The sequence below is a fragment of the Rhagoletis zephyria genome, unplaced genomic scaffold, assembly GCF_001687245.7.
Source record: "Rhagoletis zephyria isolate East Lansing unplaced genomic scaffold, Rhagoletis_zephyria_1.1 Rzeph_scaffold_00213, whole genome shotgun sequence".
Classification (NCBI taxonomy): Eukaryota; Metazoa; Arthropoda; class Insecta; order Diptera; family Tephritidae; genus Rhagoletis; species Rhagoletis zephyria.
In genome coordinates, this window is record NW_016157297.1 from 40,737 (window position 1) to 67,498 (window position 26,762).

Below are 26,762 nucleotides of genomic sequence, written 5' to 3' on the forward strand. Positions count from 1 at the left end.
GCCATAATCAGTCGCTCCAAGTGTCCTCTACAAGCAACTGTGCTCCTAGGCAATCATATGGAAGCTGTTGCCAATTGGCTCGCAAACTGGCGAATAAAGGTTAACGAGCAAAAATGTAAGCAAGTTACATTTACACTGAATAAGAGTAACTGTCCGCCCTTGACTTTAAACAACGTACAAATACCACAAAGCAATCATGTCACTTACGTAGGGGTTCACCTGGACAGGCGACTTACTGGGCGAAACCACATAGTGGCTAAAAGGACTCATCTCAAGCTGAAGGCTAATTCTCTCCACTGGCTTATTAACTCTCGCTCACCCCTGAGTCTGGAGTATAAAGTGCTTATTTGCAATACAGTTTTGAAACCGATATGGACCTATGGATGTGAGTTATGGGGAAACGCGAGCAGCAGCAACATCGAAATCCTTCGTCGTGCGCAATCTAAAATCCTTCGAACAATCACCGGAGCACCTTGGTATATTNTTGGCGAAACCACATAGTGGCTAAAAGGACTCATCTCAAGCTGAAGGCTAATTCTCTCCACTGGCTTATTAACTCTCGCTCACCCCTGAGTCTGGAGTATAAAGTGCTTATTTACAATACAGTTTTAAAACCGATATGGAGCTATGGATGTGAGTTATGGGGAAACGCGAGCAGCAGCAACATCGAAATCCTTCATCGTGCGCAATCTAAAATCCTTCGAACAATCACCGGAGCACCTTGGTATATTCGAAATGAGAACATTCACCGCGACTTGAGAATACCAGAAGTACGAACCGAAATAGAACAACGGAAGACGAAATATGTATCGAAGCTTTTAGCACACCCAAATCATTTAGCAAGACCTTTATTGCATGTCAACAGGACCTCAAGACTACGTAGGAATGACTTACCAGCCCAGTCGTAATCTTTTCTTAGGGCCAGTTAAGAAAATACTCATCCCAACTAGGGGATGTAAATTAAGTGAATAGATTAAGATTCGAAAACTTATTGTTAGGCTCTTAGGCANTTTAAAACCGATATGGACCTATGGATGTGAGTTATGGGGAAACGCGAGCAGCAGCAACATCGAAATCCTTCATCGTGCGCAATCTAAAATCCTTCGAACAATCACCGGAGCACCTTGGTATATGCGAAATGAGAACATTCACCGCGACTTGAGAATACCAGAAGTACGAACCGAAATAGAACAACGGAAGACGAAATATGTATCGAAGCTTTTATCACACCCAAATCATTTAGCAAGACCTTTATTGCATGTCAACAGGACCTCAAGACTACGTAGGAATGACTTACCAGCCCAGTCGTAATCTTTTCTTAGGGCCAGTTAAGAAAATACTCATCCCAACTAGGGGATGTAAATTAATTGAATAGATTAAGATTCGAAAACCTATTGTTAGGCTCTTAGGCAGGGCAGATTCAATAAATAAATAAAAATTAAAAAAAAAAAAAAACTACTATAGCCGACCGAGGAGAATCATTTCAGACCGCGGCACATGTTTCACTTCCCAGGAATTCAGAGAATTCCTTCTTAAACGTAATATAGCCCACATAAAGGTAGCGATGGCGTCCCCTCAGGCAAACGGACAGGTGGAAAGAGTTAATAGGGTAATCAAAGCCATGTTAGGAAAGCTTACCGACCCTATCGATCACGCCGACTGGTCGAACCGGCTTGCACAAGTAGAATACGCGATTAACAACTCCAACCATAGCACTGCCAAGAAATCCCCCAGTATGCTTCTCTTTGGAGTCGAGCAGAGAGGGGAGTTCATAGACGAATTTTCAGAATATTTTGCAGAAAGGTTTAATTCGAACGGCACCCGCGATCTAGACAAAACCAGGGCTGAAGCCAATGAAGCCATCCAAAATGCTCAAGAGTATAGCCAAAATTACTTCTCGAAGCACGGCAAAGATCCTAAAAGGTACGAAGTCAGCGAGTTTGTCGTTATAAGGAACGTTGATATGACGATAGGGAAGAATAAGAAGTTTGCTCCGAAATATAAGGGGCCCTACGTTGTTTTCAAAGCCCTCGGGAACGCCGTACGTAATACGGGACGTAGAAAATTGCCAGCTCACGCAGCTTCCGTATGATGGGGTAGTTGAGGCAAATAGAATGCGGAGATGGTCGGCTCGTAAGGAGGCTGAACCCATTGACTAGAAAAGCAATACTTATGTGTAGCATTAAGTCGTAGATTTTATGGACATATGTTATGTGACTAAGGCATTTGTAACTCCGATCGGGGGCGATCGATAGTCAGGTTGGCCGAGCTGTAAAGTATTCGCAAAGAAAGTACTAGTGGCAACTACTCTGCCAAATGCAACCCTACGAAACGGTAGAGAATTACCAGTGATAGCACTGCTTTAATATCCATAACGTTGGCAACCTTGGCTATCGAATCTGACAGCTCGGCCATTTTGACCGATTCCTGAAAGGAGAGCTGCAGCCTATTTTACCACGAAGGAATAAATCCGGAAAAATAAAGGACATTATTGGAGTTTACAATTTATATGTTTTTCAACAAGGAACCTAACTCCTTAAACACTAATCCAAACTCTTCAAGGTCAAAAATTCTTAATCTCGAGGGAAATTGTAAGTATCATCACCACATTTTATGCATAGGCGATTAGAACATCGAAACTTTTTCTTCGAGAGCAACCTTGATAAGAAATTGGGAATCTATTTCTGATTATTTTCAAGCATCATCGACCAAATTAATTAATTTTCTGCATTTACCATAAATATAAAAGATTTAAAAAAAAATCGTGTCTTAAGTCTTTCGTTTATTCATTCAGCTTTTATGAATATTTATAAATTAGGCACTCCGCACATTAAGCTCCTGATCATAGTAGTGTAATCGTTTCGGTATACTAAAGTATACACCTTTTATGCCGAACACATGTATTTCAATGAAGCTCTGTACATTACGATTCAAAATCATGTTTTCGCCTGATCATAAAAGCTTCATGAATCGAAGCGCCCAACATTGTAAGGCGCTTGCAGTTTTGAAATCATCATTTGTTTACTTTTTTGTGTTGGAATTAAAATTTATTTGTCAATTCAATAGAAAATAATTGAAAATGAATGATTTCGTTCTAAAATTTGTGCAAATTGTATTAAACCACAAGCGTTTATGCAATATTTCGGAGCAGAAATATTTGCGGAAGTGCGTAGTTGCGAAAGAACGGCCAGAAAATTTGTTATGTGTAGAAAGTGTTTATTAGCTGGTGACTTATGCACGGCGTGCAAGTATACAGAACTCGAGTCGTCATGCATTCGCTTCGGCATGACGAAACGATTACTCTACTTTGATTAGGAGCGTAATGTGCCGAGCAAAGTAAACAACGTAATAATTTTCCAAATGAAAGTAACTTGAGTGCGAATTTATCAATATCTATTAAATTGCCTAGTTTTTGGGAAGATTGTCCGGAAGCATGGATTCTCCTTGTGGAAGGACAATTCGAAATTAACAATATACATGATGATAATATCAAATTTTAAAATGTTTTAGTTCTTCAAAGAGAGTCAATTTCTAACATTATTGATGTTATCAATCCGCCTCCTTTGATTAACAAATATGAAACAATTAAGAAAGATTTATGTGAAAGATTTTCTCTTAGCGAAAAGAAGAGGTTAGAACAATTATTTTCAAATGCCGAACTAGGTGATCGTTCACCATCAGAACTTTATAGACATATGAAATCTTTAGTAGGTCCCAAATCCATAGTCAGAAAAGAACTTTTATATAAATTATTGAGTAGGAAGTTACTGTGATGACTGTATGTGTACGATTGCGACTTTCATCTCTAGGCGATTAATTTGAATAACGCTTAGTCTTGAACACGTTCTGTTTCAGCCATTATTAATAAAGATCTGGTCTTGTAAGCATCAGTTGGCACTAACGCTTTTTATTGAACCTACAACAACATGGTGTAGCCGGTAGTTTAATTCCAAGTACCCCTTTTGAGCATCGTTGGTTCGGGCATTAATATAGACTCCTGCCGAAAACCAGTGCAACAAGAGCGTGTATTGAAACCCAGGAGGGCTAAGCAATAAAAGCAAAGCGAGTTCCAAAAATCTGCTCGAACACGTGTTTGATGGAAAGTCGCAAGACAAAAAAAACAACAGGTGAAGACACGTGGAGTTACTGTTCCGACTATGATTCAAGAGAAGAAAAACCTGAAATAATGGAAACTTCGATGAAGACACCACCACCATTGACATTCGATGGCAACACAAAGGACAAATGGAAGAAATGGAAGCAGAAGCTCGACCTTAACATGAAAGCCCCGGGGCTGGACAAAAAAGAGGAAGACCGCACGTAATCGGGGAAGAGGCACTCGAAAAATATAACACCTTTGGACTAAGTGAGGCGGATGACAAGAAACTGAATGCATTGATTAAAGCATTTGAGGATTTCTGCTCCCCGAAAGCAAACGAGTGGCGCAACAAAGTGGTGAACATTTTACAAATTACTCAACAGACTTAAAAACGCTAAGTGCGTACGTACCGGAATGACTCGGGTTTTACCCGATCAAGGGCTGTGTTTTCGGCGATCTAACCGGGTTTAGGTCGCCGAAGTATCTCAGAAGTTGTTCGTCCATAGGTCTACATTTGCTAAGCATTCTTCTGCTCAGGGCTGGATCGAGTCAAACCCAGGGCCAGAAACCTACACCTGCTGTGTATGCCAAAGACGACTACACCACAACTCCACCTCAGTCAAGTGAAATGCTTGAGACGGGTGGAGTCACCTCAGAGTCTACTCAGGACTGCGGACGTATCGCCAGTGGACCACATCATTTGTGGCCCCCTGCTGCTCAAACAGAGAAGCCTCCACGGCTACCTCCAGTCCACCTGAGCAGCTCAACACAAACACCACAACACAATAGATCACTCCACAACCGCGACAGACCACACAACAGACACAACCACACCTGCACCCACACGCCGCCTTCAACAACTCTTGGTTCCTCCTACAATCTGCACGGTATGTCAGACCAGGATATTCCGTAACGTGACATCAGTCAAGTACAACACCTGCACTACGCGAGATTGGACGAGGAACTTCGAGGGCCCGTGTTGCGCCGCTCGGTCGCAAACTTTTTAATATTTACATTAACGACATAAATATGGCACTCAAGCACTGTAAGTTAAAACTGTTCGCTGCTGATACACTGTTAACGATCAGTGACAGAAACTTACAGACTGCGATGACTAAAATGCAAGAAGACTTGGATTCTTTGTACAAATGTTTGTGTTTAAATAAACTTAAGTTGAATGTAAAAAAGACACAGTTCATGATCCTCACTAGAGCAGTTAATCTTGGAACCACCAGTTACAATTTAAAAATCAAAGAGGAAGAAATTGAGGAAGTTAAACTCATTAAGTACCTGGGTATATATATAGATAATAAACTTAAATTTGATGAGCATGTTGAGCATACAGTGAACAAAGTTGCGAAAAAATTGGTCTTATGAAAAGATCTTGTAAGTATCTGAGAAGAAGGTATAAAACCCTGGTCTATAGATCTATAGTAGAACCACATTTTATATACTGCCCAACAATCTTCTTCTTAGCAAGCGACGCAAATATCGAGAAATTGCAAAAAATGCAAAATAGAGCTATGAGGTTCATATTAAATAAGCGTTACGATACACCTACACAGGAGATGATCACAGATATGAATTGGTTGAGTGTTAAGCAACAGGTTTTCTATCATGCTATGAAATTCGTATACAACATAAAGAACGGTAAACTTCCAGACTATCTGAGCGACAATCTTCGGTATATAAATGAAACTCATTCATATATACTCAGGGAAAACAATTGCTTTAGACTCCCACTTTATAGAACAGAGGTAGACAAAAAAAATATATTTTATAAAGGTTTAAAGTGTTTTAATGAGTTACCGCCACATGTAAAAGACTGTGATAACTTTGTTGCTTTTAAAAGACAACTATTTGATCACTGTAAAACTCTGGCTATTAGGTAGGAGAGCACGGAACGGAATGGAAACCAGGCCTTTCCATCCGACCAAGCAGCAAATGATCTAGCATACGAAAGCTTCCGACTATGCCCAACAGCCCGACCATAACGCGGAGCGGAAACTAGACCTTTCCGCCCGCCTCACATCACGGAATCCAGCGTCAGGGTTTGCATATTAATGACGACGGGAACATGGATCGGAGACTCGGCCTTTCCGACCGTGACTATCAACTCGTGAGCAACGCGGAGCGGAAACAAGGTCTTTCCGCCTGCTGCACATAGTACATATTTAAAGGTAGACTGGAGACTAGGCCTCGCCAGCTACCAAACTAGTTAGACAATATACATTTATATAGGTTATTTGATAGTTTTAGAAACATAAACAGCTTTGTAATTGAAAATTTAAACTTACATATACGCATACTTTGTTATATATTAAAAATACCTATCTGTACTTTTAAGTCGCAAGACTGTAACAAATAAATAAATAAAAAAATTGCGACGTCACCCACTACCACCACAGGACGGCAACCTCCACAGCAGCGCACACATCCAATGGCGGCAAAGCCACACACATCCCTCACACCCCGCATAACTACACGTCTCCCGAACCACATGAAGCTCCTTCAATTTAGTTAAATAAACGTAACGTAACGTATTTAGCTACAATTTAAAGTATTTTAGTTTTGGAAAAACTACTACTATCTGGAAAATCCTAACAAATAAATTTGAAAATTCGTGGAAAATAGTACCAAATTGTCACTTTAGGCCGTGTGGGTAACTTTTTGGATAGTTGCATTAAACAACTGTGTACGCCATTCGCTTTCGCGGCTTATTCTTCATGAGGTTGGATATTTTTTTTTCTTTCTTGTGTAAAATGAATGTGTTTTCATATAAGGATCTAAAGTTATAGCAAAACAGTCTTATAAATCGCGGTCCTCGGAGTAGCTCATTCAGTTTTTGCAATAATGAAATTGTTTTTCCATTTGGTTACGTCTTTAGCGTCCTATTTTCATACTCTGCTGCCGGAGGGAGGATCTGAAATACTTTAGCAAAATGTATGGAGAAAATAAGGCATCTAATGTACATAGCGACCCCTAACCGCCAAAATAACGTAAGCGACACTGTTTTAAAAATTTTCCTTTTGATGCAGAAATATTCCTAGAGCATCCAGACGCATTTCTGCATCAAAAAGAAAATTTTGAAAAAAATGTTTGGCGGTTAGGGTTCGATACAATTACTTTATATTTAAATATGTCATACAACTTTTAATTACCACAATTTTGATGTTCCTTCTTTTTCATCCACAGGTGGAAAGTGGTGGTGCGAGAGTGGCGCAAGTTTCAGCAAGAAATTTTAGTTTCGAGCATCTGATAGTTAAAAGTTGGCACTGTGAGAGAAATATGAAAAATATTCATACGAATAGTATATGCTGGATACACTAAAGAGGATACAAAATTAAGAAAGTTATAATCTATTGATCGTTCCATTAAAAGCTTCAGTATAAAGGGGTAAACATTGAATAAATTATATTGACTTTACCGTTATACTAAATAAAAAAAAATTTATGCCATTGGAAAATACTTACAACGTATTATATTATGCTAACGCCCAAAATCATAGAAATTACCACCATAAAACGACAATTAACCCAAACTTCAGCTACTTCTTGTGATCAACAAGTGCATATTAATATTGAAAGGGAAGTAACCAAATCCCCGTTATAGATTGCCGTTATCTGAGTACCTTCGGTACGTATACGGGTATATTTGACGCTGGTCGTTTAAAAGTTGTTACGTAGATAACAGAGAATAAGTAGTTTTACTGCAACCGAACTAACAACTCGTATTTAAGAAAAACGAAAAAGAGATTTTATTTGAAGCTAACGTCAAAAAGCAACACACCAATAATTATAGATACATATTTACATATATGTATATAGAAAGCATATAAAGATCGCCAAAACCAACATTACACTATTTTTTGCAACAATATCATGTCCGATCTTGGCAGTGGCGACGAAGGCATTTCTGGCTCAAGTAAGTTACATAATCAATAACACGTGCAGATTTAAACACATATAATTTAAAATATTCACTGCACTGTATCTTCAAATTACGCCAGCTCTTCGATTTTTTGATTTCTAGTATCAAGTCTTCCGTATGATAAATAATTTAATTTTCGTTAAGTCTTTTGTGTCTGTGCATTGCCTCTATGTATACACATACATATTTAGGGCGTGTGCGAATCGGTGACAAAGTTCTATGGGGAAAGCTGTTGAATAATACTTTTACTATGGTGAGACAGTTTTGCCAATCTGCTGTGTGAAATGAAATCTTTTTTGACAGCAGTAAATTTTTGATAGCCGCATATTTATGCGGAATAAAATATTACAAATTGAGGTGAAATTAATATTTTAAGAAAACATCTACCATCGTTGATTGCAACTCATCAATTTAAGCTTTTGTTTAACGAAAAATTACACATATCAACAATCTTTGCGATTGTGAAAATATCCTATGATTTTGTCGAAAATTTCACTAGCCTCATGAGCTACTGAAATTTTATTCACCTCATAGTAGTCAAAAATTTACTCGCGAACCTTGTTACCGATTCCAACACGCTCTCACACATACTATTATCCAAAGAGTCATGTAATTAAAAAAAACTTCTTTATAATTTTTGACGCTATAGAAAAGCGTTTCTAAAACTGTGGTAAGCGTTCTACTGGTAGTACCTACGCGATGCATTCAAAGGTGGTTTGTGGTGGTTTGTAAAATTCAACATGATCACATTTAGTCCATCGATAAGCAACATAGAGCCCCTAACTCAGCAGACTTTACTCGGGTTTCAGTAGGTGCACACATTGCTCATTTATTCAATATATTGCATAAAAGTGTATGTGAAATTTCACATTATGAAATTACTTTGTTGCATTTAGGATGTATTTAGAAAAACATGTATATGAAGTTCATTCTGAGCTTTTTACTAGAGCTAATAAAACTTGTTAACGACGATATGAGGCAGGAGAAAACATATTCTGCTGCCCTGAAACTAATGTCCCCAATTCTGAATGACAACTCTCGGGGATTTTTTTTTCTCTTTCTTCCAATTCTAAAAGGCAAATGTCGGGGATTTTTTTTCTCTTTTCCCTTTCCTCCTATTTCAAATAAACTTCTAAAATAGGAACTTGTTTCTCGCGTAAAAAGTAGTTATTACGAATGTAAAAAAAGGGAGATTGTTAAGATATTTCTCGAGAAATTTTCCGCCAAGAAATTTGAAGAGAGTCCTTATCAAAAATATAAGTAACTAAATTTTTGCTAAGCAAATTAATATTTTTTATTATTTTCTTTTATTGAAATGATTATTAATATCATTATTATTACACCCACGTCAAAAACAACAAATAAACAACACATTGAGCTGCTATTATTTTTCAAATGACTGTATATACATATGCACACTAATATCAAAACATCAGTCCGATTTACACTATGCATGGGGCAAATGTGTGTAAAAGTACTGCAGGTGGACAATATTTTACAAGAAATTTAAATTTTTTTTCTTGATTGAAATTCTTGGAAAAAGGTAGTATGTACAATAGGGTGGTCCAAAAAAAGTAAAGTCGAAAATTTAATGCTCTCACCCCCTAGGATTGTTCTATACCGAAAAAAAGTATACCCCTGTTTTTTTTTTTATTTTAAAATCAAAATATTTTTAGAGGTCGCTCAAAGCGCTTAAAGTTTCCCATGGCATAGAATCCATGAAAATCCAAATTTTTAAATTTGACAACTCTGCTTCTCTTCAGAAGACTTCAGAGAATAATGCCCAATTGTTTATTTAAACATTTTTTAGTTTTAACTATTTTTTAAGGGTCTCCGAAATATCCCCAAAAAAAATCAAATATACAAAAAGAAATATACAAAAGAAAAAAGAAAAATAGTTAAAACGAAAAAATGTTTAAATAAACAATTGGGCCGTATTCTCTGAAGTCCTCTGAAGAGAAGCGCAGTTTTCAGAATGAAAAATTTTGATTTTCATGGATTCTATGCTATTTCTACGAAAAGTATTTTTTTCCCCATACAAAATACATGGCAAACTTTGAGCGCTTTGAGCGACCTATAAATATATTTTGATTTTAAAATAAAAAAACAGGGGTATACTTTTTTTCGGTGTAGAACAATCCTAAATTCCGATTTTACTTGTCTCCCATACATTTTTGGACCACCCTAATGCACAATGTACATACTACATATCGTTAGAATAGTATGGAAAGGGCGTACCTCACATCGTCGCTGAAATAAAAAAAGCCTTAACTAACAAAAAATCCAAATCCAAATGAGATACGCCCTTTCCATACTATACTAACATTTATGTACTTTGTTAAGGACTGCAATTATTTTTTTTGTTCTTTTCATTCAAAAAGTTATTCATAATAAAAATGATTCTTATTGCTTTTACATTATAAAAACTGCGTTTTCATTTATTTATTTATTTCGCGCAGTGGCCAAATATTGAGTTGAGGCAAGGATATCACCTCGCTTTCTTCGGTGGTTGAACTATTTACGTCTTCCAAATCATCTTGAACAGGGTGCATTTTAAAATGGAGACGATATGTTATGTAATGCGCAACACATATTTATAATTTTAGCACTTTGAATGATCTGCATTGGATCTCATTTCAACAGAGCCTTCCTCCGGATTTCTGTGAAGAGTCAAAATCCACGGCTCCAAGGGATATATCCTTCGTCTCCTAGTAAAAAGCATTTATGTAGGGTTAAAATATTAATATTAAACAAAATTTTACCTAGCAGCCAATACTTATCTACACGCAAATATTAATGTTTTAGATGAGTTCGTCAGTCGCCGGCTATCAATCAAAGCGTTCAGACGTCGACTAGCATTTAGCAGTGTGTTAAACTCCCGCTAAACGTACAACTTTTGCTATCTTCATTGCCTTTCATTCTTGTCGTTGTGCATTGAATACACATGTGTGACCGCACATAGAAGTTAACATTGTAACCATGGCCCCGGGGTCTCCGGATAGGTCTCCGAATCGTTTTTCTGCTTTGTAAGATTTTCTGGATAGTCCTCGAAAAAGAAAAAAGAGACCCAAAGCAGGACGGTTTTCCGCAACCCCCGCAAAGATGTGTTTCACAACACAACCCGAAATTTATACGGATATCATCCGCAGACAAGAACAAATCTCTATCTCAATTAAGCCGATTCGCTATTAAAAAATGTATAGAATCTATCTCAACAGAAATAGATTCAATTTCCTAACTCCGCGACGGTAATGTACTTGTATTAACCCGCAACGAACGAATTGCCGAAAAGTTCCTAAAAGCTAAATCGTTTTCCAATCGTAGCGTGAAACTACACGAAAGCTTAAATTCGGTAAAAGCTGTTATATACTCACCCTGCTTAAAATACGTGGCGGAAGAGGAAATAATTAGTGAAATGAAGGATCAACACGTAACTGGTGTTTATATATTCACTCGTCAAGTGGATGGTTAATCTTTCCTCACCGGGCAAATGGTCCTAACTTTTGACCTTTATCGCCTTCCTGATTCCGTTGATGTAGCATTGTACAAAGTTAAGGTACAGCCTTATATCCCGACTCCAATGCGTTGTAAGAACTGCCAGAGGTTAGGCCATATACAGAAAAGATGCACTAGCAACTCCTCGTGCTACAACTGCAACCTTCCACCACACATCCCTGAGAAGTGTATCCGAACCCAGTGTGCTAACTGCGAAGAAGAACGCCCCTCTTCAGATAAAAGCTGCCCAAAATTTATTCAAGCCAGGGAAATTCTTAAAGTTAAAACCATAGAAAAATTTAGCATGAGCGAAGCACGGCGCAAGTTCAAAAACAACATACCACTTCTTCCACGTATTAGCTCTTACGCCAGCATTACAAAGAATACCACATCCACGAAAAATGTTGCGTTCACAAGCGCAAATAGTAAAAACCCTACTGAAATCATAGTCCCAGAAGATACTTCTGCATCACCAACCCAAAAAAAAAGACAATAATGATAAACTAAACAACAAACTTCCGGATAAATCAACCTTAACTAACAACAATTCAAATAATACCAGTACACCGTCAACAAATAATTCTACCACTAAACCAACCTCTACTAACTTTTATTCAAATGAAACACATTTGCTACTGCTTTTACCAGCAATATTCCGCCTCAACAAACTCCGATGCCGACCACTCAGCAAACCTGTGCTCCACCAATCACAGGAGACTCACTATCGAAAATGCTATCAGACTGTGTGACCTATGCGTTCTAAACGATGGTAGCCCGACTCACTTCTCAACTCACTGGGTAACTATACAAAGCAAGTTGACCTTGAAATGGAAGCTCATCCCCTATCAAACTCCCCAAACCAAGAAGCAGCTAATGTGGCGAAAGCGATCCGAGTAGCAGCAAATTGTTGCATTCCACAGGCATCCCACCGTCCACAAACCCATGTTCCCTGGTGGAATAAAATGCTTTCAAATCTGCGAAGAGAAAAAATGCAAGCTTGGTATAATTTCAAAAGTAACCCAACGCCATAAAATCTTATTAATGTGCTTCACAATAGCGAAAGGAAAAACACCTGGCTTCGACCGAATTTCTTACAAGATTTTAAAAGAAATGTCTCATCTTGGAAAATCTCGATTGATATGTATCTATAACACTATATTTGATACCGGTATAATACCACAAAACTGGAAAGTCGCCACTGTAGTTCCTATCCCTAAGGCAAATAAAATTCCCCTTTTCAACTGACGGACACCGTCCTATTTCTTTTCTCTCTTGCTTTCAAAAGTGCTAGAACGGATAATAGCAAATCGCATTGCATGGTTCACTGAGTCGCAGTTACTCATCAACTCTAACCAAGTAGTCTTCAGACCTAACAACGGCTGTCCAGACGCCCTCCTGCACATAGACTTCTATGTGACAAAAGCTCTCAGCCCGCAATCACGTCTCCATGCTATCACTAGATTTTGATAAAACATTTGACCGGATAGGACTCCATGTCATCGTAAAGCGCCTTTGTTTGTGGGGAATTGGTCCCAAAATGTTCTCTATCGTCTAGTCTTTCCTATAAAATACAAGACGTATTCTCTGATAGGTATACCCTAAATAATGACGTACCGCAAGGTTACCCATTATCGGTAATGCTCTTCAGCATTGTCTTCAACGAAATAAGCAACATAATAAAATCAAGAAACTATGCGGATCATTGTATTTATGCAGATGCTGTCTGCATACTATGTAGAAGGAATAAAAATACAAAAACAAATTTATTTTTCAAGGATATAATAAAAGATAGTCTGGATTGGACCAAATATTCTGAGCTAAAATATCTCTAGAAATAGTAAAAATTTCCACATTTTTAGAAAACAATCGGGTGATTTTCACAACCATGTAAGTAATGTTCAAAATGTAAAAATGTAAAAAAAACTTAAAATCTTAGGAAATTTATTTTCCAATAATTACCGCTGGACAGTAGCCACACACAAAGACAGAAAAGAACTACCTCTGCTATACTTCGAATACTGGAAATTTCCAAAGACCTAGATTTCTACTATACGGAGGAAAACTACCAACCAAAACAGCCTCCATGGGAGATCATGAAATCGTCATGTGATATCAGTTTGGCTAGAATAAAAGGTGTTACTTCTACTGATGTGTTTTTATGTTTGTTCCGAGAGCGCAAAGTTCATTATGAAGCTGATGGTTGGAACATGTGGTTCACAAATGAGTCGAGAACAGAAAACCCACCAGCAAGCTTCGCAGTAGTAAATAGGTTTAGGTCACACTTTGAGGGTACGGACTTTATCAGATACCTCGTCTTTTACTGCAGAATCGGTCGCAATCTGCTGCGTAATAACAGTGGCGGTGGAAAAGGGCTGCAAAACTCTCATATGCACGGACAGCAAATCAGTGTTAAATGCAATTCAAAATCCCATATCAAACTCTTAACACTATTAACCAAACTTAGACTTACAGGTCTATTCTGCGCTGGTAATAAAAAGTTTGTAACCGGTAAATAAAGTTCCTGTCAATTTTTAAACCCTTTTCGCATTCTGTTTATTCTTGTAACCGGTAAATTTTGTTACCATCTCATAAGCTGGTAACAAAGTATTGCCCCGTGAAATATGCAATGCCAGAATTTGCACAATTCTTCATAGCTGAATTGCTGAATATTTTAACTGCATTACCAACGTTCCTAGAATCGCGGTGACAAGAAATGGTAACATTTTTTGGTAATAAAATTTTCCGGTTACAAAATCTTCGGTAACGTGCAGAATAGACCTGTTACTCTCGATAGGGGATCTTCTATACGCTTGCTCTGGATACCTAGTCACATAGGAATTTACGGCAATGAAATGGCTGATGGCGCAGCAAAATCTGTTTTCACTCTACCGGTAACAAAAGATGAACGTGTGAGAAGAAAGACATTTGTGCAGCAATCAAGCGATACCTTCATGCAAAAGCGAAGATCGAATGGCTTCAGTATAACCGTGGTGATGGTACACACCCATCAACAAAGACGTAAAATATACCCTACCGACATCGCGAAATCGCAGATTAAGAACTACTCCCGTTTGCGCCTTGGCCATACCCAGGACACTCACAACATCTCCATCCTGTGCACTCTGTGGAGATACGTTCTCTTTAAGACACATATTCCAAGATTGTTATAACCTAGTTGAAATCAGGAACCAATATCTTAAAAACATCTGGATTTAACTTCTTAAAACGCCTACGAAAGCAAATATAAATGGGAGTGTCTATTCACACTTTGCCAGTGCCGCCAGTTTACCAGTGTACCAGTGTCACCAGTTTAACCAGTGTCGCCAGTGTACCAGTGTCGCCAGTGTACCAGTGTCACCAGTGTACTAGTGTCGCTAGTGTTACCAGTGTCGCTAGTATCACCAGTTTCGCCAGTGTTGCCAGTGTCGCCGATTTTGTATGCGGCGCTTTTCTATGTAAAATGACCCTGGCGACACTGGTGACACTTGCGACACTGGTGACCCTGGCGACACTGGTGATACTACCGACACTGGTGCCACTGGTGCGATTTTTTAAGTGATACACAAAGAGTTTATTATTTAGAGCTGATAGTCTTGGAAGCTAATGCTCGCTCAATAATATTAACGTATTAATTTGTTAATAAATAATAATGATAGATGAGTTCGAAACTCGCTAGCACTCCAAATGAAGGAATCATAACTAGCACCGGGATGGGGGACATCGAATCCTTTGCTCATGATCAAGAGCAGAGGTATATACAGTAATAAACCTTTTCTCGGTTTTTCACCAATTGGTCCCCGAGGAGTACTTTTGGGTTGTGTGCAGCGTTTTCATTTTGCGCGCACGGCAACATTTACTGTTCGCCTAATGATTAGAAAAAGTTCATTTCGAAAAAAAACATATATAATTGTGTTATTTATGAACAAAATGTAGGTTAAGTATAATATCAATGCTTAATTAAGAGCAATATCAAGTACACAATTAACGCTTGTGTTTCTATAAACTGGAAAAAACAAATCGTAATTAGAGCACTGAATGGAGTTTTCTTAAATGTAAGTTTAAAATGAAAAAAGTATCCATTGTAAGATTATATTTTTATGAAAAACGTTAATTTTGTGTCATTTCGTGAATTTATGAAGTAAACTTCTAAGGTTGGTATAGTTACAGAAACTCCAATGCCTGCCAGCGCATCCGCCCAGACAGTTCATTAAGCACACGCAAGTATGAGCACCATTACCCGGAGCTCCCCAAAAATATTTAACATCAAAGTATAGAATTTCACATATACAATAGAAATTGCACTTGCTTTGCAAGTTCAGCCAGCACGTTCATTACCCGCAACTGCTCCAACATGATGAGTCGATTTTAGTGAGCCTCACATGCCACTGCGTTTGGCTACAAGCTGGATATCTGAATATTAGAAATTATCTATTAAAATTATAAGTAAAGCGTTTGTTTAAAAATTACCTGCTCTTTTGCCACTCGGAGAAACGTCAGAGAATGTGAACCAGAACTGCATTATTATGGAATGTTGGTTTAAGTACTAGCGTTTTCAGCATTTAGCAGTTCATTTATTCTTATTCTGCATTTCCACTCGAATCGAAATTTTCTCCATTTGGAAACTTTTGTATCCTGCGTTCCGTTTTGTTTCGATCAATCTTCGAAATCTACGTTATACCTATTCTACATTTCGATCGTAGTTCCGTTTTTCCAAGTTGCAAATTTGTTGACGGAGAACGTTTCGATTGTTATTTTCGTGGGTTTAAATAATAAAATTTTATAAAAAAATAAGTAAAATATACTGTGCATGTTTGTTAAAGTCATCATAAATTTGTCTTTATTATTGTACTCATTTTTACTAACTTTAAAAAGAGGTGCGTATGCTGTCTCGAATTCAATTTGCTATGGAAGGATAAGCTCTGTTGTTCCCCTCCTCCTGACGGATTTCAAAATCGAATTCATTTGCGTTCAAATCTTCCGCTCTGTAGTAAATGCAAATGTTGTAGAGTGCTCGATCAACGTTTATATTTCAATGCCTTTGAGCGGTGAGCGATGCAGTTCAAGATGCATTTTTTTATGATTCTTCACTCATCTGAAAAGGATCAAACATATCCCTAAGTCTCCGCCTTTCAACTTTCGCATCAGTAATCTGGTTCTCCTCTTCAAGCAATAGCGCCGCGGCTATTGATTTCATTCTTATAATAATGTTTCCACTTAAATTAAGAACAAACGAAATTTTATTTTTAAATTTCAGTGATGTATTTGATTTATTTTGGAACGAATTTCCGTCATCCCTTGTCAAGTTTGGTTTGCAGACAAACCGGTTTCGGTATTGTGCCATCTTCAGTGTCATTTTTCGAACGACCCTGTCGGAAAAATCAACCAACACCAACACATACCTATATTTAGTTATTTTAAAATATTTAAAAATTTTAACTTCGTAAGCTGCTATCGTTTGGTGGCGAATATTTCTTTTGTTTTGTTTCGATTTCACACATTCCTATGCAAACAGCTTATTTCGAAGATGTTTTCGCTCTTCCTCTTCTTTCGATTCGATCGTAACTCAGAATATCAAAATACGACTGTTGCGGAGCGGAATGCCCCCATTACCATTTACGGTGTAATATAACAAGTTAAACACTGACCTATGATACTCTGTATTAGTATCTATAATAATAGAAAATTATTTGCCAATTTTTTACACTTTTGTAATTAGTTTCGGTTGTTGCTCCCTTTCATACCACAGTAATTTTTTATACAACTCTGAATCAGCAAAATTCATGCTCCTTCTCAGTATCAACCCTGATTATATTTTACCTCCGAGGAGTTCTCAAAAAGGTTTATTACTGTATCTGTGGAACGGCTGCGGTAATACTGACTTTGTGCACTAAAAAAGAGTGTAAATTTGCCTCATATACACATATATCGCACTTTACTCCGATAGGAGTGGAGTAGAATTGTTCCGTTTTTTCGAAATAAATTGAAACCTACTCCTCTACTCCGCTCAAATGAAAATCTGCTCCGTTTTGTTGCATTAACAAATCTGTGGACTTTTGACAAAACAACTTCTCTTGAGTGAGGTCATTTTCTTTTCAAAGCAGAAATTCATTGAGTACGAGTTATGTTTAGTCATAAATAGGAGTCGTTCAAGATGATATCTTAATGGAATTTAATTGAAAATGTAAAATTTTTAAATGGAAGTTCTTTATAATTTACTCTAAAATTCCAGCCTGCAGAAAGCGCAGAGGTTATTTTGTCAAAAGTCCACAAAAATATACTCTTCAACTGGAAAGGATCTGGGTTTATTGATAGCAAACTAAAAGGGATATTTTATTTTCTTATCGACACGATTGTTACATTAATGTGCTGTAACATTTGCAAATACACTTGAATTCCGTCCAAAATGTTCGAGAGATCAATCTTTTTCATAAAAAAATACGTGTACGCAAGTGACTGAAAAGAGGAAAACAACATTGCCATCGTGAATAGGCCCTCACAATCACCCGATTTGATGCCGATCGAAAAAGATTGATCTGTCTAAAGTTTTGTAATTGCGTCGTTCCCCACCGATGTAACAGTTATCCTTGTAAAGAAAGAAAGAAATTACTTCTTATTAATTTTAACTAAGACATTTTAACTTTAATGATAATTACTTGCTGGATTAAGCTACCTTTGCAGGGTTTTCTAGTAGATTTTTGTAGTCCAACCAAAATCCATCCGTGTAAATGACAACTCAACCGTAAAATGTAAGTGCTAGTCGATCTTCTAGTCGACAGAAATCGACCCTTGTAGTCCCAGAATACTATGATATGAGGAGAAATTAATGTTTTTTTTATAAAAATAAGAAATGTAAATCTACTACAAAATTTGATGTTTATTCCCATTTTCGAGGTCCGAACCCAGCAAAGGGCGATCGATGGCGGTCAGCTAGTGATCAGTATTACCAAGTTTTTTATTTAAAAAAGCACTAAAATTCTGAAAATAGCGCAATTTTTCAAAAAAAAACACCAAATGTGTGTTGCTGTGTTTAATGGTATTTTTGCATATAAAGTTGTATGTGCAAATATTTTAAGTAATCACGCAATGTCTTTTGTAAATATTTTCACTATACACAGTTAATTAATTTAATTTGCACGAAGGCTTTTTTTTATTCGTAAAAAAATTTTTGAAACTTTATTTGGTTTCTTTAGCGGCTTTATTTTCATGCAATTGTTTACTTTTGTACTTATGCGCACACCCAGCTAATTACCAGAATATTCTATGAATTCCGTGATAGAGACTGTGTGAAAATAATACGTTTGGATTATCTGGAAGCATATTATCCAGAACGTTCGAATAAATAACGGAAAAAGTTTTCCGTACGTTTGGAATGAATAAATGAATGAACAAAATAAACCGTTTTCATTATAAAATTGTCTAAAAAAGACCACCAAAGAGCGAACCAAGCTCCAAACAAATAAAAAATCGCGTTTGAATTCCCTAAAGGCACTAAATTTGTTGCGAAAGGCACAGAGTTGGCAACAGTGATAGAGATGTCCAAATTTGCTCATATAAAAGCATGGACAGAGAGTGAGCGCCTGCTTAAAGATCGTAAGCATTGCGTTCGTATACATGCGAGAGCGTAACGAAGTGAAGGCAAAATCCCCAGCAAAACCAACGTGACCGAAACTCCAAGGCAAACGCAAATTTTATGGTGTTACTAACCTACCTGTAATAATTTATGATTGGATCTATTGTTTTTTCGCGCAAGCTATTTTTCACATATGAGTAAGTAGTCAAGCTAATATTTTCACATATGAGCAAGCACTATTTGGTTTAAAAAATCACACGCACACAAAACTTCTGGGAGCATTTTCGATTCACTATTAAGAATGAGATAGCAAAACATGCCGAACTTAGCGGGCACGCGTGACGGTCACGTCACTAGGAAAGTGACCGTCACTGTTCTTGCTGGGACGTAATTGGCACACTACCACAATTACACTTTCAGCTCGCGTTTACTTGTTGTAGTGATCACATCTGCTCATATACACTCCTCGTCATTTGAATTGCGCACCGTTTTAATCCTTAGCATTTACAGTTTCCTTTTGTTTATTTGATATGAATTTTTTGTAAAAATATAGCATATTCTACGGGTAAATGCAATTTTACAATTTTTAAAAAAATGTCAACAAAGGAGTATGCCTTTCTAATGACCTGCAGTGAATAAGTTAATAATATTTTTACAAAAATTTCTGATATGCAGTGTTTTAGCCCATTCAACTATAGTATAATAAAGTGCAAGTTTCAAGTGACTGTATAATAGCCCTGATTTTTTAATTTTTTTTTAATTGACGGTGCTGCGCATTTTATTCCATATAAAATTTTGTGGAACATATTTTGTATGAAAGAAAATGCGCAGCACCCTCACCAAAAAAAAAATGTCAAAAACCAACGCTATTTTACATACACTTGAAATTTGCACTTAATTGTACCCCTTTGTTGTTAAATCTGTATAGTAATAAATCGGATATAATGAATATTAAATAAACAAAAGGAAAAATGTAAACACTAAGAATTAAAAGGCTGAGCTATTCAAATGACGAAGAGTGTATGTTGCGTACGTTTGGGAGAGTGTGCCTTTTTGCTCAAGTATGCGTGTGCAGTGGCTCTCATTGGTATACAAGTGGGAAGTTGGCAACCCCCAAACAAAGGTTCCACAAACCACAAACTACAAACGACATACTACTCTGCCCTTGGCAAGAAAAACGGTCCACGGTAGCGGCTTTAAAATACGGGTTTACGGTTTTTTGGCTCAGTAAGACGTGCACACGAAGACGTAAAGCTAATAGATTTGTCGTAAATTTCAATCACATTTTTCGAGGGACAAGCTGTGCTCTTTTTTCTAATTAAATTAAATTCATTGTCAATCAAAACTATTTATCATTTACTCAAAAGGTTCTAAATAAACGTGAATTCATCTGAATTAAGCCGCGTTCTATACCTTATTCTAATTGGATAACCGATTCACCACATATTTTGGGGGCTCAACCAAAAGTTTCGTCAATATAAAAAGACAAAATTTCGAGACGCGAGATAGTACAATAACGAAGAAGTATAACATCGATCAATTCGCCAACATTTCGCTTAGCTACATCGTGAGAGTTTGCTTAAAATGGCCTGTTTAAACGACTTCATGCGTAGCAGTCTGCGCCATGGCAGCCAATCTAGCATAGTAGCTATGCACAAATACATTTTTCACACGGAAGGTGACCGAAATAATCGTCAACGACTTCGTGAATTTCAAGGCACGGCAAAGAATATGGAGACAAGAGAAAATACGATAGTGATGTGCTGAGCGACCTCGACTTAGTGATTATTTGTAACTCTATGGGCATCGATTATAACGTAGCCGATGTTCACTTACACATCTTCAGGAATTTGCGACACAATCATCTATTTACCGAACGTAAAAACGACGAAGATGATGATGAATACGACGAATGCGACGGTGAGGGCGAATGCAGAGTTGAAGATGACAACGGCGAAAGGAACAAAGGAGTAGAACATTGCGCGGAGCCAAAAAGGTGCGGCGAAAAACGTGTACCTACGACGAAAGCGGAACAAAAAGTGTCAACATGAATAAAAGCTACGGTGATATGCGCGAATCACAAGAAATGCCAAAATTTGCGATGACGTTTCGGGATATTGAAGACTCAATCAGAATTTTTGATGGCTCGAATGAAATGCCGATAGAAATTTGGGTGCAAGAATTCGAAGAACAAAGTACGTTAATGAACTGGAATAGTTTCCAAAAGTTGGTTTTCGCGAAACGAGCCCTAAGAGGAGTAGCAAAACTTTTTGTATTTAGTGAAAGAGGACTTAACTCATGGGGCAGCTTAAAAAGTGCGATTCTGTGCGAATTCAAATCCACAAACAACAGCGCGCAGTTGGACAAGCAACTATGCGATAGAAGAATGAAAGAAGGTGAAAGCTTAAAAGAGTATTTTTACAATATGAAAGAAATTGCGAGTCGCGGTGAAATTAAACAAGATGCGCTTATTCAATACGTAATCGACGGAATTAATGACATTTGTGTAAATAAATCAATTTTGTATGGTGCAAAGAATTTGCACGATTTTAATGAAAAACTAAAGTGCTACGAAGCGATGCGCGCAAACTATTCGAAAAAAGAGTTGAAGACAACAGTGAAAAATAACTCTAAAAAAGGCGAAAGAAAAGAAATAAGTTGTTTAAATTGCGGTGCGAAGGCTCATTTGTCGGCTAATTGCATAGATAAAGAAAATGGTAGAAAGTGCTTCAAATGTAATCGATTCTGACATATTTCCAAAGAATGCAGCGATACAAAGAAAAGTCCCGCAAACTCAAATACGCGTCAGTTGTTCGTTATACACGACTTAACTAGCAAAGAAGTAACAATCGGTAGTAAAACATATACAGCTTTGTTCGATATAGGCAGCAAATTTAACATAATTACACAAGACGTTTACAATGATTTAAAATGCCCTAAACTACACGAATGTAAAGTGACTAGTCGGATTTGGTGGAAATTCGAATGATAATAAAATAAAACCATGCGGATATGTTAATCAAGAAATAGAAATAGACAAAAACATACTTGATTTAAGATTTTACGTGGTACCCTCGAGGTGCATGGACATTAAAGTGATTCTTGGGGAAGAATTATGTTTGAAAGCGGAAATTACCATCAATCGCAACGGTGTTCAAATCAGATGTTTGCATAGTGATGAAGACGTGGGTGCCGAAGTTTCTTTAATGAAGGTCGGTGCGATCGTAGATAAACCTGAGCTCGACATTGATATCAGCGCTAGTAAAGATGCAAAGCAAAAAGTGTATGTTTTGGTTGCGAAATATAAACCATCGAAGTATAAAACAACGAATGTTGAAATGCGTATAGTATTAAGTGATGAGACTCCAATATTTTCAAGACCATGTCGACTGCCATTCTCTGAAGCAAATATTGTAGAGACACAGATAGACGAGTGGCTAAACGACGGCATTATTGAAATTTCGCACTCAGAGTTTAGCAGCCCAGTGGTCTTAGTGAAAAAACGCGATGGTTCACCACGACTATGCATTGATTTCAGGCGAATAAATAAGGTAATAGTTAAAGATCACTTTCCACTTCCCCTCATAGATGATCAGTTGGATCATCTGCAAGACGCAACAATCTTCAGCACCATTGACTTAAAAAATGGAGTTTTCCACGTACCTGTCGCGCCATCGAGCAGAACATATACGTCGTTTGTAACAAAAAGTGAACAGTACCAATTTTGTAAAGTGCCCTTCGGTTTGTCGAATTCACCTGGAGTTTTTCAGAGACACGTTAATGCGATATTCAGAAATCTTTCACGTAGGGGCATTGCACTACCGTACATCGATGACGTTATTATCCCTGCAATAAATGAGGAGCAAGCTTTAGAAAATTTAACTGAGGTTCTTAACACCTGCCGCGACTATGGTTTACAAATAAATCTGGCAAAATGTCAATTCTTAAAGAAACAAGTCGAATTCTTCGGTTATATAATCGAAGATCATAAACTCCGTCCAGCAACCGGAAAGATAGAAGCTGTGCATAATTATAAACTACCAAAGACACATAAGCAGTTATTAAGTTTTCTAGGCTTGGCTTGGTATTTTCGAAAATTTATCCCGAGTTATTCCATTACTGCCAAACCGTTGACAGACCTGACGAAGCATAATAATTAATTTCACATTAGCGCAAAAGAAGAACAAGCGTTTAACTCTCTAAAGAAGGCATTAACCGAAAACCCAGTACTAGGCATATACAATCAGAAATACGAAACAGAATTGCATACGGACGCTTCGATAGACGGATACGGAGCAGTTCTACTACAGAAATCTCCAAATGACGGCCAGCTACACCCGATCTACTACCAAGAATGATAGAATACAAGATTGCGCCGATCAGAGAGGATTTTTGAGAATAACTTTTGTGTGACGTCACACTGGTGAAATTGCGAGAGAGAAATGCCAAAACGTGAGCAAGAATGGAAGAAGAAGAAAAAATGTTGCAAGGAAAACGTAAAGAAGTTGCACAAGTGTGACGTCATGCAAACCACGATTCTGTCAAATTCGTTAAGAGAGGAATAGCGGTCCGAGATCGGCGCAACCTTTGTATTCTCTCAATCGTGATCTACTACATGAGTACGAAAACAACGGAGGCTCAAAGAAAATTTACAAGCTATGAACTCGAAATACTCGCAGTAATAGAAGCGCTGCACAAATTCAGAGTGTATTTATTGGGCACTCGGTTCAAGCTCGTCACAGATTGTGATGCATTTACAAAAATACTACAGAAGCGAAACTTGTGTACGCGTGTAGCACGATGGATTTTGCTCTTACAAGAGTTCGATTACGTAGTAGAACATCGTGCTGGGTCTCGCATGAGACACGTAGACGCACTCAGCCGCCATACAGTCATGATGAGAAGGGACGATGACCTCATTATCAGAATTTGTTAAGCACAAATGCACGATGAGGCGCTAAAAGCTACTCGAGCCGTTCTGAATAGCAACTGTGTATTCGATGGCTATTTCTTAAAATCAGATATTCTCCACAAGCTTGTTAATGATTCCGAGTTGGTCGTCGTACCAGAGAGTATGCTTGAGCAAATCATAGGTCGCGCGCATTCCAGAGGACATTTATCTGTGCGTATCGACGAAAAAATCAAACGACACATCGCTTGTTGCGTTCCCTGTATTTTAAGCAGCCCTAAGTCGGGTAAAAAGGAAGGACTACTCCATCCTTTGCAGAAGGAAGATTTACCTTTGCACACCTTCCACATCGATTTTTTGGGGCCACTGGAATCAACCAGCAAGCAGTATAGGCATATTTTAACTGTAATAGACGCATTCACGAAGTTTTGTTGGCTATACACCACAAAATCAACGACGACGAAAGAGGTTATAACCAAGTTACGCAACCAAAGTGTTTCCTGGGGATACCCTGCCCACATAATCACCGATAGAGGCACGGCCTTTACCTCAACAGATTTTCAAGCTTACTGTAACGACGAAAACATCAAGCTGGTTCAAATAACAACCGGATTGCCACGCGTGAATGGGCAAGTGGAGAGATTAAACGCAATTGTCATCTCAGTATTGGCTAAACTCAGCAGTGGCGACCCTACGAAGTGGTACAAATTCGTAGATAAAGTTCAACAGGCAATTAATTCAACATTCACGAGAAGCATCAATACAACTCCTTTTGAACTGTTATTCGGCACGAAGATGAGAACAAAGGAAGATCATCAGATCCACGAGTTAATTCAACAAGAAATTACCTCTTCATTTATAAATACGCGTGAAGACCTTCGAAAGCAGGCAAAGTTGCAGATCCTAGAAGTCCAGCGGGAAAATAGGACAACATACAACCGCAGACGCAAGCCAGCACATCAGTACAAAGTCGGCGATTTAATTGCTATTAAACGAACTCAATTTGGTAGCGGACTTAAACTGAAATCCAAATTTTTGGGACCGTACCAAATAACCAAAGTAAAAGGTAATAACTCCTATGACGTTCGTAAAGTCACCAATTCCGAGGGTCCGATTAATACATCAACTTATGCCGAGTATATAAAGCCATGGGTTCAAATCGACGACCAAGACGACGAAGCATTCGGGTCGAACGCTTAAAAGGATGGCCGAATGTGGGAAGTTGGCAACCCCCAAACAAAGGTTCCACAATCCACAAACGACATACTACTCTGCACTTGGCAAGAAAAACGGTCCACGGTAGCGGCATTAAAAGACGGGTTTTGCGGTTCTTTGGCGCAGTAAGACGTGCACTCGAAGACGTAAAGCTAATAGATTTGTCGTAAATTTCAATCACATTTTTCGAGGGACAAGCTGTGCTCTTTTTTCTAATTAAATTTAATTCATTGTCAATCAAAACTATTATCATTTACTCAAAAGGTTCTAAATAAACGTGAATTCATCTGAATTAAGCCGCGTTCTATACCTTATTCTAATTGGATATCTGATTCACCACATACATACATTAGTAAGATTAGTTGCCCTCTTCATGTTTGCCCGTGATTTACCCCTGATCTATCCCGCGAAATGGGCTCGCTTGCCCGTACGGGCAAAAATACGGGAAAATGTTCCCATGTCTGATCAAGAGGGTTTGCTGCATCGCGTAACTGCCTCCTTTGCACTCCTTTGTATTTGCTTCTCCTGCCTCAATTCATTGCTTGATGCTTCGACTAGATTGCTTTAAATGAATTCTAGCTCTTTACACTTTAATTGTCAAAACAAAGCGTCATGAAGCAAAACAGCAGACTTCGAAAATTTTAAATTCTCTTTCCCTTTTTATTGCTCTCCCCGCTATTTTAGAATAGGAGAATTTTATTCTCGAGAAAGGTAAAATCGAAGAGAAATGAAATCCTCGGGAATCAGTATTTAAATGTTTGTCGTGTTCCATCAAGTGTTGTTTACAGTAGTGTACATGATGCTCGGAAGGTATGAGGAGTTGATGTTGTTGTGCGGCCCAGATCTGGTAGTCTCAGTCGTTGTCGTTAAGCTCAACTATCGGTAGACCCAAGACGCGTGCAGCCGCTATGGTGTCTGTCCATAGGGACGAAGGCGTCAGATGAGTGGGGTTTTCCGGGCATGCGAAGAGATGTTTCGAGGCGTGGGATGTCTCTCCGCATTCCGGACACTCATTGGGCACATCTGCATCTAGTCTGCTCAGGCATGAGTTCAACCTGCTGCAGTAGCCAGAGCCAAGTTGGGCTATTGTGGTTCTAGTCTCCCGCGGCAGACGAAGCTCCGTACCAGTCACAGGTCTGACAGCAATTTTATGTATACTCACATGTCTGTCTTTGTATGTCCTACCGTAATTTACAATGATTTTTATTTTTCAAGTTTCACTAATAAAAATTATAAATAATAATTAAAATATGATTTTTATTTTTTCGCTCAAGAATAATGATTACCCCTTGATTTTAGGTTTGTTGATCAAGAACAATGATTATCCTTCAATTTTTATTTTTTTACTGAAGAATAATGATTTTTATTTTTTCGCTCACTAATAACACTGGACCACAAATTTCAACTTTTTCTCTTTACCAGAAACGCCGTTATGAAATTCTTATGTAAAATCACCCCCTGATTCCGAAAATCAAGGTTATTTTTAATTCTATGGTACCGTTTTTGAGATATTTGCAATTTACCGTTTTTGCAAAAAAAAAAAA

The 26,762-nt window shown here is 37.9% G+C and overlaps 2 protein-coding genes across 3 annotated transcripts in view; both read left to right on the forward strand.

Moving 5' to 3' along the window:
* LOC108358140 (uncharacterized) overlaps positions 1 to 7,403 on the forward strand; it is an 18,643-nt gene extending 11,240 nt beyond the window's left edge. For both annotated transcript variants that reach the window (XM_017609314.1, XM_017609313.1), the window contains one exon: positions 7,295 to 7,403. In XM_017609314.1, the coding sequence (XP_017464803.1) occupies positions 7,295 to 7,344 (50 nt within the window). In that variant the 3' untranslated portion in view covers positions 7,345 to 7,403. The remainder of the gene's footprint in view (positions 1 to 7,294) is intronic.
* LOC108358139 (transcriptional activator protein Pur-beta-like) overlaps positions 7,259 to 26,762 on the forward strand; it is a 246,786-nt gene continuing 227,282 nt past the window's right edge. Inside the window, exon 1 of the mRNA XM_017609311.1 lies at positions 7,259 to 8,023. Within this exon, the coding sequence (XP_017464800.1) occupies positions 7,981 to 8,023 (43 nt within the window). The 5' untranslated portion in view covers positions 7,259 to 7,980. The remainder of the gene's footprint in view (positions 8,024 to 26,762) is intronic.